Here is a 19,628-nt window from a genome sequence, read left to right as displayed (position 1 = left end):
CGCTTCTACCTAAGTGCACTATAAGTTCTTCTAGTAACCTTACTATGAGACTCTTACGAATTTTTCGTAAAGTAAAAGCAGATGTCCAGCCCAGGGGCAGAAGATTCCACTCAGTAGTCTTTGGCGTGCTAGAAGACAACTAGAGGTTATCTGTTAAAGAAGCTTATAAAATGAGTTCCTGTTTTCATTTTGATATTGTCATTCTATTATCAAAATCTGTATGGAAATTCATATATGTATGTGTGCTATTTACTTAAAGGACAGAGAATAGATGGCAATGTGCTGCTTGAAACATATTCACCATGTCAACATATTTTCCTCTTTGTTTTCTTTTTTGCTGCTTTGTTGGATGAAGGATATTCAGAAAACCCTTTTGAAACCTCATCTGTCATGCATACTGTACCTTCAACATTTTATAAGGGTATTATTTATTTTATCAAAATAACGTTCCATAGAAACAGCTGGAATGCACCATTCTAGAAGGAAATTTTGAAATTTACAAAATTGCATGAAACTAGAAAAATGTGTCTATGTTTTTATATTTCTTCATAAATGTGTAGAATCCTCCACCTTGGAATATTGTTTTAGGAACAGCTATCTATTTAATTGGACATTAGAGTAGATAAATATGCAGTTCAATCCTGTGCTTAATCATCTGGCAATATCTCATTAAATATAGTACTTACAGATGTTGCATTGAAGGTCTTAGTTATATTTAGTTATAACTTAGTTATATAATATACACTATGTCAGCTAATTCTGGAGTCACTAATTCTCCAGCAGTTCAGAATGGAACAGATCTTAAATAATTACCTTTTTTTGGCTACCAAATATGGTCCTCTTATTAAAACAGCTAAAATTAAAATAGTATGTATTCTATTTCTAAAAGCTTTTGCCTCGTTAGCAACCCTCCCTTCTTCCCTTGGAGTTTGCTTTGTAAAAGAATGGGAGACAAATACATCAGGACGGACTGATGCCCTTTCTTTATAGTTCTCACAGGTTACAGAATAAGGCTGTTCAGTTTATAGCTACTATCTGCATGAGATTGCTGTTTTTCAGTATCTACAGCAGCAGCTCATGCATGGAATCCAGGTATAAGACTACAACCTGGGATTCTACTTTTTTATTCACTACAACATATATGTCACTCAATCCAAGAAGGCTCATATTCATATTTTACATGATGGTATTATATTGTTTGATAATTTATTTCACAATTGTGTCAGGCATTAAAAGGTTGCACTGGTTTTCTACAAGCTATCCCATCCTAGGCCACTGGAAAAAAGTAAATTTTGGACATTGAATATTCCATTATGTATTGTCAGTAATTCCAGAGTCAGCCAGTAAGTACACATACATGTTCACAAAATCACATGCACATGTGTGCACACACACACACAGAGTTTCAGATGAAGTTAGGGGCTTATTCTGTCTATCGGCTCATTTTAGAGCTGAGGGCAAGTTTGTCGTCTTGATGCCGTTTGCAGGAGGACCATGTTTAGTAACTAAAATGAGATAGATACTTTTAATTGTGCTTCAGTAGAATTTCTAAATATGAGAATTCACAATAAGCTGTTTTTTTTTCCCTATTCTGTTTTGTAAAAGTCAGATAAATGAAGTTGGATTGTATTGAATACGTGCAGCCTTTAATATTTTGCTCTGTTTTTTCTTGTATATTCAGTGCAGCCAGTGTACCCAAGGATCAAAAATGTTACGGCAGCAGCTGCTGAAACTTATGCCAATATCAGTTGGGAATATGAGGGTCCAGTTCATGAGAACATTTATGTTGAATATGGTGTGGCAGGCAGTAAGAAGACATTTCATTGAATTCTTCTAAATGATGTTATGTTTACCAATATTGTAATAATAGAAGAAGATTCAGTGTTCATTTACTTTTCCAAAGTTATTTTTGGTTTTAAAAATTAAGGGCAAAGATTTTGTAGAAGTACCATACGTGTAACTGTGTACATAGAGCATTGACTTCTTAGATTATCTTAGGATTTCTGCCAAAAGCACTTACTAAAACTTTAAACACTCCTGTCTGACACAGCTTGCCTTTCCCTACAAGTCACTTTGATAGTAAAGAAACAACAGGACTGACTGAATTAGTTCTTTCTTTCTCCCAAGAAGTAAATTAGCAGATTATTGGCCCTTTGAAATACAGAAATAGCTTTTGGGCTGTTAAAGGAATGGCTCATTCCTTTTAAGCTGGTATTTGTCAATCTAACTAACTATACATGCAACATGTGGGTAGAGCTCTCCTAGCAATTCACAAAACTGCTCATTGTGGAATACATTCAGTCCTACTAAATCCCTTTGCATTAGTTTTGCCACTACATTATGTTCTCGGAAGAACAATTTTATTTATTTAGACCAGACAACTATAAAGCAATATATATTTTAAAGTACATTTCAATATGGCATGCTGAAACGGAAGACTTTGAGTATCTGCTGTTTGGTCTTCCTTCTGTTGTGATATTCTCGAGAGGTTATATATAATTGCTATCTCACTTACACCATGTGAGGAAATGGTTTCTAGTGGGTACAGCTCTGCACAGAACTTCAGCTTTTTATCAGTTCCAAATAAGATATTATAAGCCAATATGAATAGAAGTTTGTTTTTATGCTTAATAAAAGGAGTAAGCTGGTCAAAACCTGTAGTTTATAAAAGTTCATCCAGAATGTGTCCTTTTAATTGTGATTCCCTTCCCTTCTTGGTGAATTTAAGAGAAGTACAGTATGTCTAAATAGAAATAGAAAATGTTGTCTATCATCATATACAAAAAAATGCTTTAGAAATGATTACCCCATCCAATTGCCTTCTTCACTGCAATTTTGAACAGTTAAATTTAACTTCAGTTCTTTTAAGACTGTTAAAGGGTAGCATGAAGAATAAAATAATATTTAGAACATAGTTCTCTAGGTGTTCTATCTTAAGAAAAAAAAATTAAGATTAGAATCTAAACTATCACGAAGTGACAGAAGACATCTCAACATGAAATTAAGAATGAATGTAAATGTTGTGTTCCTAAAAATTTTATAGGCAAAGAAGAATTGAGAAAAGAAAATGTTAATGGTTCTCGGAGCTTCTTTCTCTTAAAAGGATTAACACCAGGAACGTCATATAAAGTCCGGGTTGGTGCTGAGGGTCTTTCTGGTTTTAGGAACTCAGAGGCTGTGTTTGAGACAGGTCCAGGTGAGGCACACCATGCAATTCTGCCTTCCATTCAGAATTGTGATGTGTTAAGTGCTGACATTTCAAAACAGTGTCATGTTCTCTTCACATATTTTAATGTCTTGTTTGCCTCCTTAAAATATGCTCCTCAGAGCTACACCAACCCATTTTTATTCACACCATGGGTATCCATGCCATTCATTTTAAGAAAAGACATAGTTCTCATGTCTCCTTTTCAAGGATGCTTTATAATGCAGGCATGATTTTTTTTCTGTATAGTATGCTTTTGATTCATGATGAAATATAACAATGTTTGAAAATAGTTACGTCTGAAGAAATTACACACCAGCAGTAAATTCTCCTAATATTAGGATATCCAAAACCACTACAAAACATAATGTTCATTAAATGCTACCATATAAATAGTGTATATAGTATGGAGTAATTTATTCAAAATCTTTTTTGTATGTCAATTTGTATGTCAGTTTTTTGTATATATTGAAACATATTTAGCATATAGATTTTATGAGAAATATTTGAATGGCATTTGTTGAATGTCACATATTCTCATAAAGCAGCAGTGAGCAACCTTATTCTATCATATATCCTGTGGAGTAATCTGCAGGAGTATATGTGAGTAGTGGCAAGCTGAGGATGGAACCAGAGGTAAAAGGGTATCAGATTATCCACCTATTCATTTTTGTTCTTTTTGATACCTGACACTCTCTTCTTTCTGTCTTGCTCTAGCTCTTTCCCTAAACTGCAGGTTAGGACAGATTGCTAGAGAGCTCAGTTAAGAGCTTGCATCATCTGGTGGATGCACACCTGTTTTAAAGAATGTGATTAAGAGAAGTGTTTTGTAGTAAATGTTGTTGAAATATTTTTATTCATTCACTATTTCATAGTGTCATACTGTGTGAACACTATTGTTTTTATAAAATGGAATTCTATCTATAAACTTAATTTTGTAAGATAAAATAAATTATCAGGAATGGGCCAAAGCCCCTAACTCAGATGATATTTTAGGTCATTAACATCATGTGCTCAGTAAAAGTGTATGTTGGTTGTTTGATATGTGAACAGAAGTACAGATTGCTGTTCTACAATGAATAATTATAGGACTGGCTTGAGAAAAGCCCTTGCATTCAGCACATAAATATTATTCCAAGTAATGGGTTGGATCCAAACAACTCTATAAACTGAACCATCCTGTAGGTGAAAGGGTCTGATCCCTCCTCACCTCACAGCTTTTTTATGCCTGAAATATTATTGAATATAGTTGGGTACTTTTTGCATGAGAGAAGTACATCTCTCAAAACCCTTTGCACCCCATCTAGATGGTTACAGATGCTTAATTTACAGGATGGAAAATAGGAAGTAAGTTCAAAAGAGTGGCAGGGTGACAGAGATGAACAAGCCAACATTGGAATTAACAGGGCAGTATTCTTTTGAACTTCTGGATAGGCTTGGAACATTTTTTTACTTCTTTTTCCAGAAACCCAGAAAACAATCCAGGCCTTGGAAGGATTCACTAGTCCCTCAGCTATATGAAAGCCTTACATTCTGACAGTCCTTTAAATTATATAAAATCTAAACTTTTAATTACATAAATTTGGACCCAGAGTTTTCTTTGCTGAGAGAAACTTACTGAGATCTAGCTAAACCCCCACTGGAGGTTGAAAGGCACTCTTCATGGATGCCTTCTTCACCTGTAGTTTCTCTTTGACATTTGTAGATGTATTTGAAGACCCGTGGAGGGAAAACAAGAAAATAGAACAGTTCAAGAGATATTCCCCTCCCCCATTGTTTCTCTGAAGTTTGCATAAACTTGAGTTTTTCCAAAGTTTTGGAAGGAGGTGGGAATGGCAAGAGTATTTTATGAGCCATCCTTCTCTAGCCAACTCACGTTATACCAGAGGAACATAAACTGTTGTAACTCTTTAGGTAACATGAGGTTGCATGATAAGAAAGAATCAGTAGGAATCAGTCCTACCTTTCTTGGGTAGTAGCATCCTTTGACCAACATTCAATTCATTGATCTCTGGATCTAAACCAACAGCTATTTCCCTAACTCTCCACTTACCTCTAGCTGGAAGTAAATAAGGAAAAGCTCTAAAAATTACTTAATTTCACAAGATACTGTATGTTCTATGGCCTCTGAAAAGATTCCTGTTTAACATTTGCTTTAGTAATGATTTGATTTTAAATAAGTACAGTAGAATAAATTCATATGACTTGCCTGTATTAGCAGCTTTTGTATTTTTCAGAGAGAATACCCTATGCATTTGAAGCAGCCTATGTAGTGCAATTACACATAGTTATGTAATTTAAATACACAGTAGTGGCTTTAAGAAGCCTATATGCTTTTAGCAGAATATACAGCAATAAAAATACTGGAAACTGTGTAAGTACGTTATTACCATAGTTTATTATATATTAGTATGTGTTAAGCATGTACTGTTTTGCATAGTGGGCATGGCATTACATACTGCATTTGAATGTAAAATGTATATGTCTTCCTTTAATTCATGACACTGTATTTTTAATACCAATAACTGCATGTTTGGAAAAGCTCAGATTGCTCTAACCTATTAAACATTCCTTGTTCATATTATGTTGTTTAAGGTTAGCTTTTTAAAAGAGGAACAAAAAACTTTCTCAAAAACAATTTGTTCTCTTTATATCGCATAAAGATATGCTACTCCTTTTTCAAACACAGAGTAAATTGGAGCAATTTATAAATATTATAACTATCCTAGCAATTCTATTGCACTCTTTTACATGAACATAAATTCAGTTTGTATGTGGCTGGTGCCCGCTAAATGAACCACATTGTCCCTAGACCATAGATTTCTGAGGAGAAAGGATAGGAAACTGACTACACAAATTTTCTTATTTAGTGCATAGAGAAAGGTCCTTTAAAAATGTGTGAGAAATGTTTCCATGATGATTATTTTTATATACAGTTGTGCATCAAAGGACAATTCCCAAAAACCACTGCCACAAATGTTTTTATTAGAAGAATAGGCCAAGTATTCCATAAGATAAAAAATTACACATTTTTACTTGTTTAAATGTATAAAGTATACTAAAAATTGCCAAATGCTTTTAAAAGGCCAAAATACCTTGTTTCTAATAGTGATGTAAATTAATTCATAGGAGTATAGAGCTGGTATGAATAAATGCCTCTTTTCCATTCTTAGCAAAGGCAAGTCGGCAGGTTGACATTGCTACTCAAGGATGGTTCATTGGTCTTATGTGTGCAGTTGCTCTTCTCATCTTGATTTTGCTCATTGTTTGTTTCATAAGGAGAAATAAAGGTGGAAAATATCCTGGTAAGTTTTATATCTATCGATTTAATCTTTAAAAAGGAAAATATTCATTTTTATTTAAATATAAGTATCTCTACTGTTACTGCTAAGATTCAAAGTATAAGAAGTAAATCTTCTTTAAGTGTGCTTGACTTCCCTACTCTATATAGTTCATTGTTTTTGGCTTAGCTTAATGTCCAAATGTTTCCAGTATGGCTATGAAGTCACAACTAATTGTGTTGTGCATCTGAGCAGCTATAACAGTGTAGCACACTACTAATAGAAGGATCAACACGTGATGGGATAAAAGAGGAAATCTGAAGCGCTTACTCTGGACAATCCCTGATAGATAGCTAACTATTGTCCCATTTCTAGTAGTTATTGTAAAAATTGTAAAAGTTAAGAATATTTAATTCAGTGTCCTAGCAAGACAATTGCTACTTGCCATATATAGGGAGCTGTGAAGATGACCTTGAAGAAACTGTCCAGAAACTGTCCAGCAGATGAAAAAGTGAGCTGAGAGTGAAGGGAAATTATTACATAGAGACTTAGGTTGGCTTCCCCCTGTCTCCCTGGGTATAAGAGCAAGGGAAGGCAAGCACAATTAGACTGGGAGGATTCTGTTATTATACCTTTATTTCTTAATAAAGTATAGTTATAGTCTTTCTGTGGTATCTGTTTCCTGATGTGGACAACCTTGTAGGGCTGACAGACAGATATATATCTCCAGTCTTTCAGTCTTCTTTGCCAATTCATAATTTAGTCATGCCTGTTATGAGGCCAACGTTAAATTGCCTCATAGACTTCAAAGGGTTTTTCTAATGGATGTTTAACTCTAAATCCTATGTATGGCATCTTTAAAGGTAGAATTTTGTAAATTTTAGTGAAAGAAAAGGAAGATGCACATGGTGATCCAGAAATACAACCTATGAAAGAAGATGATGGAACTCTTGGTGAATACAGGTAAGTTATTCTGTTTTTTTCTTATTAATCATACCATCTTGGATTTGAAGATAACATTCTTCAGACTTTCTAAACACTATTCAAAAATATTTAACTTAGGGTATATTAATAACTTATCAGCTCACCATCTTCAAACATAATGCCATATGAACATTTTAGATGCTGTTTTACCAAATGACTTTTCAGTTCAGATATATATAATTCAACATGTTAAGTTATCAGACATTTAATAATTCATTTAATTCTAAGAAGTATTTCAGATTGCTTGGGTATGGTATTACGGCAAAGCATAGTATCATAGAAACACATTGGAGTATTACTATTACTATTTCTATTACTATAGAAATTTATCCAAGTGAATAGAAGTAGTAGAGCTTTGCTCTTACTAATCTTTAGCTGGTTTATTTCTTACCATATCTCTAGATCTCTTTCTAATGCTACAATCATCCATGTATTTATGCAGAAATATATTATGTTCATCCTGGCCTTATCCCGTAATAAATAAGCAAGGAATGAAGCCTCGCTGGGGAATCTTGACAATATACATTGTAATCACCCAGAGACATAAAATGCAGATCCAAATTATTGTATTGAAATTCCAATACTTAAACAAATTTGGATTCAACATTTTATTTCATTCATATATTTGGTAAATGTGTTTCCTATGTGATTTGGGGCAGAAAATGATGCATGCATGACTTACATTTATTTATAGTTTCTGTCTTATTCCTTTAAAGAAAGAAAAATAAAAGTTATTTAAATGTCCTGAATTAAATTTACACGTTGTAGGAAAAAGGTGGACTCTGCCATTTGCCTTGGAATAATCATATATTTGGTTTGGAAATAGTAAAAGAAAAAGTTAACATTATATGATGTATGAACTTCACCGTAACTCGACAGATATGAAACACCGACAGTTTAGTTGAAAAGTGTTGTCTGTCTTCAGAGCTAATCCATCACAAAACAAAACAAATTAAATGCATGCCTTCCCCACAAATTAACTGATGCAAGCGACTTATACTATTAATAATATACAGTTTAATTTGGAGAGCTCTTGATACCTTCAGAACGGCATGTTTAGTTTAAACCAAAAATATTAATTTTTATTTTTTTGTCTTGCACTTTTCTGTAGTGCAGTTAAAAAGGTGTTGTTTATTTTTCATTTATAATTCAGTATATATTTTCAGCTTTAAATCAATAGTTATTTAATTAATTACTATTAATTACTATAAATTACTATTTATTGTATATTGTTTAGTTGTAAATGCCAAGCATCTAGCTGATCTAGGTTGATTCCTTAAAGTTAAGCAATGTCAGGCATGTTTCATATTTGGATGGCAGATCACTAGGAAATCCCTGAACTGTAGATTAAATTGGAAAGTCAACTCTGTTTGGAATATATATATATATATATATATATATATATATATATATACATACATACATACATACATACACACACATACATACATACATATACATATATATATACATACATACATACATACATACATACATACACACACACACTCCATTTTTCTTCCCAAGAGTTCCAATATTCTGAACTTTTTTCATCACTTGAGATTGGTTCCCATGCAATAAGGAAATGTGTTTCTTGAAGCAGTCCCTGTTTTAACAAAGCTGTGTCTAAATGATCTAATGGGGAAGACAGACACTCTTTAGATTACTGCACTAAGATTGTAATTCCACCTCTTTCAAATGATCACATGAGAAATGTGTTGATGGAATGATAGTCAGAGACCAGTAGAATAATCTTTATTACCATCATAGACCAGCTTTAATACATAAAATATACATCAGCTTTCCCATAAATCATGAAAACAATACCAACAGGAGAAAAGAAAGAAAGAAAAAACCTTAGGATTGGGGTTAAAGTTAATGTTAAAGGTATGGGAAGAGTGCAGTTGTTTTGCACAACATTTGCTGCCTCTCATAGCAGCCACATGTAATTTGGCCTCTTTGTGAGTAAGGGTGCTGTTGTGGTCTGCCAGGAGAAAGAAGGCATGCCAGTCATCATCTCTGTCTGGGGTTCTTTTATGAGGACCTTAATTAACAGACCACATAATTCTTTGTAGGAACTCAAATACAATAGGACCTGTCACACATCCTCTGTGATACAGGAGTCACATGGGCAGAGGCAGTCATGGAAAGGAATCTTTTGATATTTATTATCAATCCCTGCTGAGGCCAGGGCATCATAGCTAGTTGGAGCAAATAACATAACATTCTGATTTGTTAAGGATTGGCAGTAGTCAGCTGGCTTAGTAGTAAAAGCAAGCCTCGAAGACTTATGTTGCCTTGGTGCCACTTCTTGCTGCCATCCCATGTCAAGAATCCTCTCCTTCAGTATTTGTTTTGCTTGACCATATCCCATCCTCCATATTGCCTCATTAGAGAAGCATACATAGTCAATTTTACTCTGATACATATCTTCCAATTGGAACTTGCAACCCTAAGAGATAACTTACGGTGGCACTTTTAAGTTTTATTCTTCAAGCTCAAGAGCTAAATAGCATTGACTGGCTTTGGTTTGTTTTAGTTTGTTTTGTTTTGTTTTTGTAGAATCTAATGACATGATCCTATTTTGATCCATTGCTGCCCAAGATTCCATGTTGGGTACAAACAGCATGCTAAGCTTGGTTTGCTTAACAGTGGCTTGTATCATTGTTGGCTAGGTTCACAGTAACATTCTGTTACAAACAAGGGAATACTATTATGGCTTAGCACAGCGTGTGAACACAGCAATAGATGCCTCACAGTATCAAGGAAGGAATTTGCGCTCAATTTTTGATAAACTAAAAGCTATCATTTAAAATGAGATTTTGGGATTATTTTGCTTTTGTAAAAATTATAGCATTAGTAAACATTTCCCTTCTAATACAATGAAATTATTAAAGATATGTATATTTGCTGCTATTTGTAGCAGCAGCATAGAGTAGCGTAAGTTCTAGCCAGGAAGTAGCATGTAGTTGGGTTCAAACAGTGGAGAATGTTTCTTTGAAGGAGGCAATGGTCCATCCCCTCCTCAAGAAACCATCCTTGGACCCAACAGTACTAGACAATTTTCATCCAGTTTCCAACTTTTCCTTTTTGGGAAGAGTTGTTGACAAGGTGATAGTTGCATTTGCTACCTGGGGGACCAGGAAGAAGCAAATGATCTGGACTCTTCAGTCAGGTTTAAGGCTGGGTTATAGTAATGTAGAGAGTAAGGAGGATGACCTTGATGGAGAGAGCCAACAAGGGGAAAAACGTATCTTGAATCCACAACAAGCAAAAAATATGTAGAAGAGGCTCAGACAGACACCTCCCTAATTCATATGAGCATGAGATGGGGAGGAAATACAGCACAATAAGACTCATAAGATTCTTTTGTTAGAGTCCCTCTCAATAAAAGGCTAGCTTTAGCCTTGTAGAATTGAGTCCTTATGTGATCTACTTAGTGAGGCTGAAACACACAAAAACAGCATTGATTGCACTTCTCGATGACCTTTAGAGGGCTTGAAATGGGGCTGATGCATTCACCTTTCCCTCCCAGGTCTTTTAGAAGCTTTCAGTACTATCAATCATGGTATCCTTCTGGGCTGGCTGAGCAGGTTGGGAGAAAGGACCACTGTAGCAGTGGTTCTTCTCCTTCCTCCAAGGCCAGTTGCAGTCAGTGTTGGTAGCAGAGGGATCCAACCCTAGATCCCTCTTACGTGGAGTGTCCCAGGGCTCAACTCTATCCCCAATCCTATTCAACATCTACATGAAACTGCTAGGCAAGGTCATCCATCAGCTCCTGAACAACGTAAGAATTTATTTATTTATTTTGTATGGCATAGCAGAATGCAACATCGTTGCATAAAAATCACAAAAACAACATATAAAAGTGGGACAATAAATTATTTTAAAAACACGCAATACACATGATGAATAAAATTATGAATAAATTAAATTATGTATGAGCAGTTACTAAAGGAACTAAGCCTATGGCCGGATATCTAGATCGTTTATCCATTGGTCAGAAATACCCTCGAGATGATGTGGTTCTTGCAGGGAGCCAGGAAACCTTCTGAGGGGACATTCCATCGCATAACATTCCATCGTTATATACGTACATATACAGTATATAACTCTGATTTTTTAGTGTTTTATTATATCTGCCTATCCTTGAAGTGAAGAGTATTAGCAAGTAATAAAATACAATTGGAAAGATATGGTGAAGTTTAATTTGAATTTGTTAAATGTGTTGATGAAGTTCTTTTATACACTTACATTTTTCAAATATTTTACTTTCAGTTTATTTATGCTTTTCCATGATCACCTTTTCACTATAATGTATCTCATCTATTACTTTCAAGTTTGCTATTTATTTCATGAAACCAATAAAGAAAACAGGAGTATAATTTAACCAGAGGATATTATATAATATATCATATTTCCTATATGAAGTAAATATTTAACACCAATGTTAGTTTACGAAAACTGGTTTTATACTTGCAAATAGCAAAATACTTGATTGAATTTCCCATTGTAATTTTTTCATTTCACAAAAAAAGAGAACATAATGTGCTAAAATGTATATTTCACTTGTAGTTATTCTGGTATTCTTAATCGTATGAGTAGGGAGAGAGAGATTCAAAACATTTTAAGTTTTAAAGGATTTTTTCAGTGTTGATCTTAGTTTCAAAACTTTCAGAATGCATTAAATTGTAAAAAAATAAGGAGATGTAACAGTTATTTTAATTTTGTAAGGGTTGCTGTGATATTTCAGAAGAGCTTCCAAACCAAATAAAGCAGGAAGAATAAAAGTAATTAATAATGTAGTAAACTGTCCAGCATTATAAAGTGTTACTATAAATGATAAGAAATATTTAATATTTTAATGTATTGCTCTTTAAAATTTGTTTTCTGTGATCTGTATCTTAGAAACAATGTTTCTAAGTTATTTTTTTCTAATATAAGTTATTTTTTATAATATTCCATACTTTATTTTGCACTCCCAGGCTATTTATGGAAAAACTCAACTTTCCTTTTTTCTCTGAAATGTAATCAACCACTATGCACACTTAGCTTCTGAAATTTCAGCAGTGTGAAGGAGAAAGAATACGCCATCTTGAGACAGAGAGAAGTTTATTTTCTGCAGTGCAGAAAGACAGTAGAATAAGCAATGTAGATGATATGAGAGTATAGGTGTCCTGATATGATCAAGGTGACACTTTGAATGCACTAATTTAATCTTTGCTTTGGAATATTTTGTAGAAAAATTTATTTAATCACTTAAGCAGAATGAATGCACTTGTTATGTATGGCATTTTTATGGTGTTTTTTATTTGGTTGTAAGTTTTAGTTTTTGGTTTTTGCCCATGCCTTTGTAAAACTACATAGTATTTCAGGATTATGTCACACATCAATTATAATACTCCATACTTCATTTTGCACTCCTAGGCTAAGGAAAAACTCCCTTTTTGGGAGAGATGGGCGGTGATACAAATTTGAAAAATAAATAAATAAAACAAATTAGTAAATTTAAATACTTAATAAATAAGTGTAAAGTAGGTGAAAGTAAATCATGAGTAAGTTCCATTTATCTCAGTGGATTCATTCCAAATATGTCTAAGAAATGGTACTAACTATACTACTCCTGTTCATAGTCAGAGTACCATTTCAAATTTCTTGGGCCTTGCTTTCAAGTTAATGTGGAACTTGATCTTCTAGAACCTGAAGCAGTACCACTCATTTCTGCATCATCAAGAATCATGAGATACTCAACATGATATAAGAACAAGGGTTCCTCCTGCATGGAATCCTGCTTTTATATTAACCTGATGATACAAAAAAAAAATAGTGATGATGCAGATTTCTGATGATGAGACAATGTAAAAGCCCCATATTAAAATATTGCACCAAGAATTAAAATCAAAGACAAAGAATCCAGTTAAATTTTATATAGATCTCTTTTATTGCCTTACTTCTGAAGGACAGTTACAAGGAGTCAGGGTATTTCACTGCCCTATCTATATACTACTAAAACTCTCATTGTGTTTTTCTGTTTGTCTGTTTGTTCCCTCAAGTTAGTCCAAACAGTGCATTATACCGCAACAATTTTTGAATCAAGGTACCTAAAATCTGCTAACTTAAAGAATGCGTAAAAAATCCAGGACCCATTACTCCTGTGGAATTGAAATTTCCACGATGTTCAGACCAGTTTTATTCACAAAGTTGTGGCCGTTGCAGCATCCCCACAGTCATGTGATCATGATTTCTGATGCTCCCTGCCTGCTTCCCACAAACAAAGTCAATGGGGAAGCCAGCAGGAAGTTGGAATTCGCTCCCACTGCTTTTTTTGCCTACCCATGGTCATTCTGTTTATATGTTTAGGTAAGTAAAGATTGGCTTATTATTGAAGTTTGTTTGCCACTACAATTATTTTTCTATTTATGATATATACTCTTCTTAGAGGATCATGGGACCATCCAGCATTGGGGTAAAAATGATACGGTCAGCCTAAAATTTAATGTTCATTCTGGTCACATCAGACTGCACTACCTTTCTCTCAAAGGATGACACAATGGGTCACAGGGTTGTCTAGTTTTTACCAAATATGAAGACAGTGTAACTTCTCATGAAAGTGTGGGAAAAGGTTCACTTACAACAATTCCATAGAAATGAATGCAGGAGCATTTTCTGTGCAGCACTCATCCCATATAGATGTGAACGCATTTAGTAAAATTTTCTCTTCCCCACATCTTCCCTATACTCTCACCAACCCTCTTCAGACAAACAAGAGAATTGGGCTTGCTGTACTGTAGTAATGGGAGATCACCTGAGTGCCTCCCACGCACATAGCTGTAAGAAGATTTTTTTTCTGAGCTGTAGTACATAGATTCTTCTTTAGTTCTATATCTCCCTTTAAGATAGCTGCATTCTTTCTTCATTCATTTGGAATTACAGAATCTAGTGTTCAGCTTTTTTAAACTGAAGCTCTGTTTTGCCCCATTTCTTTTTCGGTTCTTGTTTCTCAATGTCCAAGGATACTAAATGTATCAAAGCTTTCAAAACTTGACAATCATGTCACTTAAATGCATCCCATTTTAACAGAGAGAGGTTTCTCTGGGTAACCCTCCTAAACATTTACTGTAGTCTTCTAGCAATATTAATTTTGTTTTTTCATATAGTGTGCAAAAAGAAGAAAGCCTTTTTAAAGTAATTTTTGCATGTGCTGTAACTGTAAACTCACACCTCTGTGCAGGTGCACATGTGTGTAAAGCTGCACTTTTGTTTTTGTGTGTGTGTTTTTAATTATACAGATGTTAGAATCTGCATCATTACTAGCTTATAGAAAAATCACAGAAACAATGCAACCAAACATGTAAGTATTTTTTTTTCATTATTTAGATTATATATATGAGTAATTTGTAAAGCAAGCCTAAAAGAAATAAGAATAGAAGAAAATTGGACAAAACAACAAATTTATTTGAAAGAAAAAATCCTATACTCTCTAATAACACATAAAACAAATACAATCTGAATTAATAATGCTACACATTATTTCGAAGCATTTTTAAGTGAAGCATATGCCAAATTAAAACAATTTTTACTCTTTAGATTCATTTTTTTCAGGATACATTCCAGTTTTGTATCAAATTCTAAGTATTTTCCACTACTAAACATAGGAGTTAACTACCACATTTTGTACCACTTTATGTACATATATGGTGATTTATTGCAAAACCACATTTCTGTATGCCTATACAACAACATTAATTCTGAAATCCATAAAAATTCTAGAAGGTAATATCTGAACCCACTGAGATTCAGGGAGGGTGTGGGGGGCAAACAATAACAGGTTTATAAGAACACCTGTCATGTCTTATGTATGTGCCTCATTTTGAATAGACAGTGAAGAGAGGGATTTTATTAATATACAGACTGTTCTATCTAGCAGAATGCCTGACTGAGCTAACACAGATGGTCATAGGAATGATGTTGGAAATTCCAAGACTTTTGAGTAATTGAGTAGTTCCACTGGTGCTCTAATAACATCTGAGCTCCACTGTGAGCAATTTGCAGGGTTCTTTTTTCATACAGGGACGCGGTGGCGCTGCGGGTTAAACCGCTGAGCTGCCGATCGGAAGGTCGGCGGTTCGAAACCGCGCGGCGGGGTGAGCTCCCGTTGCTAGTCCCAGCTCCTGCTCACCTAGCAGTTCGAAAACATGCCAATGTGAGTAGATCAATAGGTACCGCTTCGGCGGGAAGGTAACGGCGTTCCGAGTCGTCATGCTGGCCACATGACCCGGAAGTGTCTATGACAACGCCGGCTCTAAGGCTTAGAAACGGAGATGAGCACCGCCCCCTAGAGTCGGACACGACTGGACTTTACGTCGAGGGAAACCTTTACCTTTACCTTTTTCATACAAGTTCTCAGAGTTATGCTAGGATTGATGTCATACTGGGTAATGCTAAATTTATCATGTCCATTGTACCTTCTACTGATTTGGATTTAAATCAGTTTCATTATCTGTCCCCGGAGAGAATTCATAAGATTCTTCATTTTGTTAATGCCACTACTTGCCTGTAAGATCCTTCCCCAGTTTAGCTTACAAGGGCCTCAAAGGATTCTGTTCAGCCAGTGATCACTTAAATCATTCATACTTCTATTTTGCTGGAAGAATTTCCCATCATCCTAAAGCAGACAGTGATGAATTCCGTGCTAAAGGACCAACATTTGGACTTTGCTGATTTAAATATCAGCTGTTTCCCAATATTCCATATTTAGTCAAGCTTGTGGAAAAGGGAGACATATTGAAACTTCAGAGGTTCTAGATGAAACAGAATATCAGGATTCTTTTCCTTGGAATTGGCAGGGAGTTAGCACTGGTCACCCTTTTGAATTATTTGAACCAGGACAGAGAGGGAAAATGTGAATATATTATTCCTGGTTGTTCTGTGGCCTTTGAAACTGTAATCCTAAAGCTGAAATTACACTTTACATAAACATACACAGTAGGTCTAAGTGCTTTTGGAAGTTATAAAATAGAGGACCCCAAAATAGGAAATGACCAACCTCAAGGAAGACTAAGCGGCACAAATAACTGGTCCATGAAGACAGCATCACACAACTGCCATGACTTACATTTTTGTGCCAGTTATTGTACATAATTGTAGCTTTTGTGTGATAACATCACACACCTGTCATCAATTTCATATCACTTACAGATGCTGCTGGAGGAGATTACAAGAATCCAGAGATAGAAGACAAAAAATAAAATTTAATATAATAAGCACAGGAATCATATCAGAGAACTATATTTGTCAGTATATATACATTGTCAAAGTTGTAATACTGTGTATATGTTCAGTAAAGGAAAATCACTGTATACTATCCATACCTATTTGGGTTGACCATGATTAGCACAAAAGTATTATATGTATTAATCCTAAAGATTTCAACCAAGCAGTTCTACCAAATATATTTCATATCTTTAGCATTTTACAGAATATTGAATACCTAACAATTGCTCCTTGTTAGAGACTAGCAAAAGGGCACTATGTGGTAGTATGATAGATAATTATATCAAAAAATTAAAAAGCTAATCCTACCATAGACAACAGTGTGTATTTTTTTACCGAAATGGACAAGAAAATAAAGGTCTCAAGTGTTGGCAAAATCACACAAATGTTCACCAGGTTTCATCGATACACTTAGAATTGGTTCATTACCAGATAGTGTTGAAGTCTGTACCTCTATAGTAGCTATACAATTAAAAAAAATCCAAATATGTCTCACCAATGTGACATAATGATTTGGAAAATAATTTCACCAACATATATCTAGCTATTTCTTAAGGATATAAAAATAGCAAGAAATCCATTCTTATATAAGTGAATCCTACATTGTAATGGTAGTGTATAATTATATTGTTGTCCAAATAATATAACTAAGGCAGCAGTGGTTCTGCACAACATAGTTCTCTTTCATCACTTGCTTTGGAGTAAGGTAAGAACAGGAACTTTGCATGCCTGCATGTGCAAATTATTAGTAATGTATGCATAGTTAATTATTAAAATTGGGATCTGCTACATACGTTGTTTATGCATTCTCATTTGTTAGAATTTCAGCAGAGGATATATGCATCAGGCAGCTATATATATAAAATTGTGTACTTTCTTCAGTGGCATTAGATAACATCTGTCACTTTATCCATACCTGGCAACATATGTTTGTAAAAATATTTATTCTTTCTGTGGTAATAAACATTTAAATGTGTGATTGAGTTCTGGTTCTGATTCAGTTAAATACTGATCACTATCAGGATATAGATTCTGCTTTTCTTCTTAGGCTATTTTCATTTGTTTCTTCTGTACCCTTTTAATGGAATACACAGTATAGGTCTCTTGAAAGGTAAGGTTAAATATTTCAAACCTGGTATGTGTGACATAACAAATTACTTCAAATAGAACATATTATTTATTATATTTTCCTAATGAAAGAATCACTGCTTTTCATTTAATCAAATTCATTCCTCATTCTTATTTAGGAATCAAGAATTAAGAAATTTAACAAACTAATTTCAATGTACACCGTAAGTTTTGTATTTGAAGACAAAAGGCCATATCTAATGCTTGTGTTTTTTTTCCCTTTGTTTCAAAATTGGGAGCTGAATTTTTGTTTTTTACTGAAAAGCCATGTATGGTGGGAAAAATGGTGTTCTGCACCTGGAAACCTCTTGGTTTAAACCATTATTGCACCATGTATTCATGCCAATTGCACTGTATTAATTTGTCTTGATCATGTAATAACTAAAATAATGTTGACAAAATCAGTATGCATCATTTATTTTGTACTGCGCTATAGAAAGTTTATTGCTGTAGAAAGTATATATAAGTACACTTGTTTTTAAAAGATGGCTCCTTTTTTTTTCCAGTGATGCTGATGACCACAAGCCTCTGAAAAAAGGAAGCAGGTCACCCTCAGACAGGACTGTGAAAAAGGAAGACAGTGATGATAGTTTAGTTGACTATGGAGAAGGAGTCAATGGCCAATTCAATGAGGATGGCTCCTTTATTGGACAATATAGTGGTAAAAAAGAGAAAGAACCTGCAGAAGGAAATGAAAGTTCTGAAGCTCCTTCCCCAGTTAATGCAATGAATTCATTTGTCTAATTAAAGAAGCTCTGTCCCATATCAACATCTGCATTACACTTATACAAATTCCCCAAATTAGACCTGAAAAGAAAGACATGTTCTAAACAATGCATTGTTTTTTTCAATAAGTGCATATAGTGCATATAGATGAAACTGCTAGAATTTATAACAAAAGTAAGTCTAAATCAGAATACAAAACTGGAAGCATTTTGCACAGCATTTGTTTATAAAGATTTTAAGATGAGCAACATCAATTAATACTGCAACTGCAGTATAATGCATGCAAAGTGTTGCATATATCTCAAACAAACCAGTTATGCCACTGAAAATGATTTTTCATAATTTGTTAAACATCCTTTGACTAAATCCCTGATGTCCATTTTCATTGTCAGAGTGTTATGGTAGTATTATATAGAACTTCAATGTCTTTGTGGACATTGTTGTGAAATTGGTGACTTAATGTCTAGCTTAATGTCATTATGTCTTTTCTGCAAGACAGTTAGGAACAGGATGTACAGCATATGATTGATAAATGACTTTAAGTATGACACATTTCCTGATGCTAACTGAGATTCTGATACCTGCTTTTTGCTTCTCTTATTTTATAGGCTTTTTAATCTACAAAGTATTACTGCAGCACAGTGTTCTATTTTTGAAATCTAGTACACATTGGGCTTTATGTTTTATGTTGTTTTAATTCATTTTGGAGTTGTACAGTTATGGATGTAAAATTTTCAAATTAGAAAAAGTTATTCCAGAAATACACATGGCAAAATATATTCAGTGCTTTAAATAATGTGCATTTCATTATGTACTGCAACTGGCATCATCCACCAGGAACTTTTCTGCACATGGTAACATTGAAACAAATGCAGAAAAAGAACTTGCAGAAATGTTCCCAATGTATTTTGTCCAACTCAGCTCGCTTAACAGTGTGTGATTAATTGCCAAAGTAATTCAATCATTTTCAAATACCCAGATACGTTGGTTTGATTAGGAATAGTTTGTATTTAAGCTACATAAAAACTCAT

At 34.2% G+C, this 19,628-nt stretch overlaps 1 protein-coding gene across 5 annotated transcripts in view; it reads left to right on the top strand.

Moving 5' to 3' along the window:
* NRCAM (neuronal cell adhesion molecule) overlaps positions 1 to 18,697 on the top strand; it is a 64,731-nt gene extending 46,034 nt beyond the window's left edge. For 3 of the 5 annotated variants that reach the window (XM_063309424.1, XM_063309423.1, XM_063309422.1), the window contains 6 exons: positions 356 to 421; positions 1,682 to 1,807; positions 3,044 to 3,196; positions 6,379 to 6,510; positions 7,371 to 7,449; positions 18,378 to 18,697. In XM_063309424.1, coding sequence (XP_063165494.1) covers positions 356 to 421; positions 1,682 to 1,807; positions 3,044 to 3,196; positions 6,379 to 6,510; positions 7,371 to 7,449; positions 18,378 to 18,615 — 794 coding nt within the window. In that variant the 3' untranslated portion in view covers positions 18,616 to 18,697. The remainder of the gene's footprint in view (positions 1 to 355; positions 422 to 1,681; positions 1,808 to 3,043; positions 3,197 to 6,378; positions 6,511 to 7,370; positions 7,450 to 18,377) is intronic. The other 2 variants (XM_063309425.1, XM_063309426.1) reach the window with 2 other exon arrangements.
* The last annotated feature ends 931 nt before the right edge of the window (positions 18,698 to 19,628 follow it).

The sequence above is a fragment of the Candoia aspera genome, chromosome 7 (assembly GCF_035149785.1).
Source record: "Candoia aspera isolate rCanAsp1 chromosome 7, rCanAsp1.hap2, whole genome shotgun sequence".
NCBI lineage: Eukaryota > Metazoa > Chordata > Lepidosauria > Squamata > Boidae > Candoia > Candoia aspera.
Note: the sequence above shows the minus strand (reverse complement) of the source record. Positions and strands in the feature narration are given on the sequence as shown.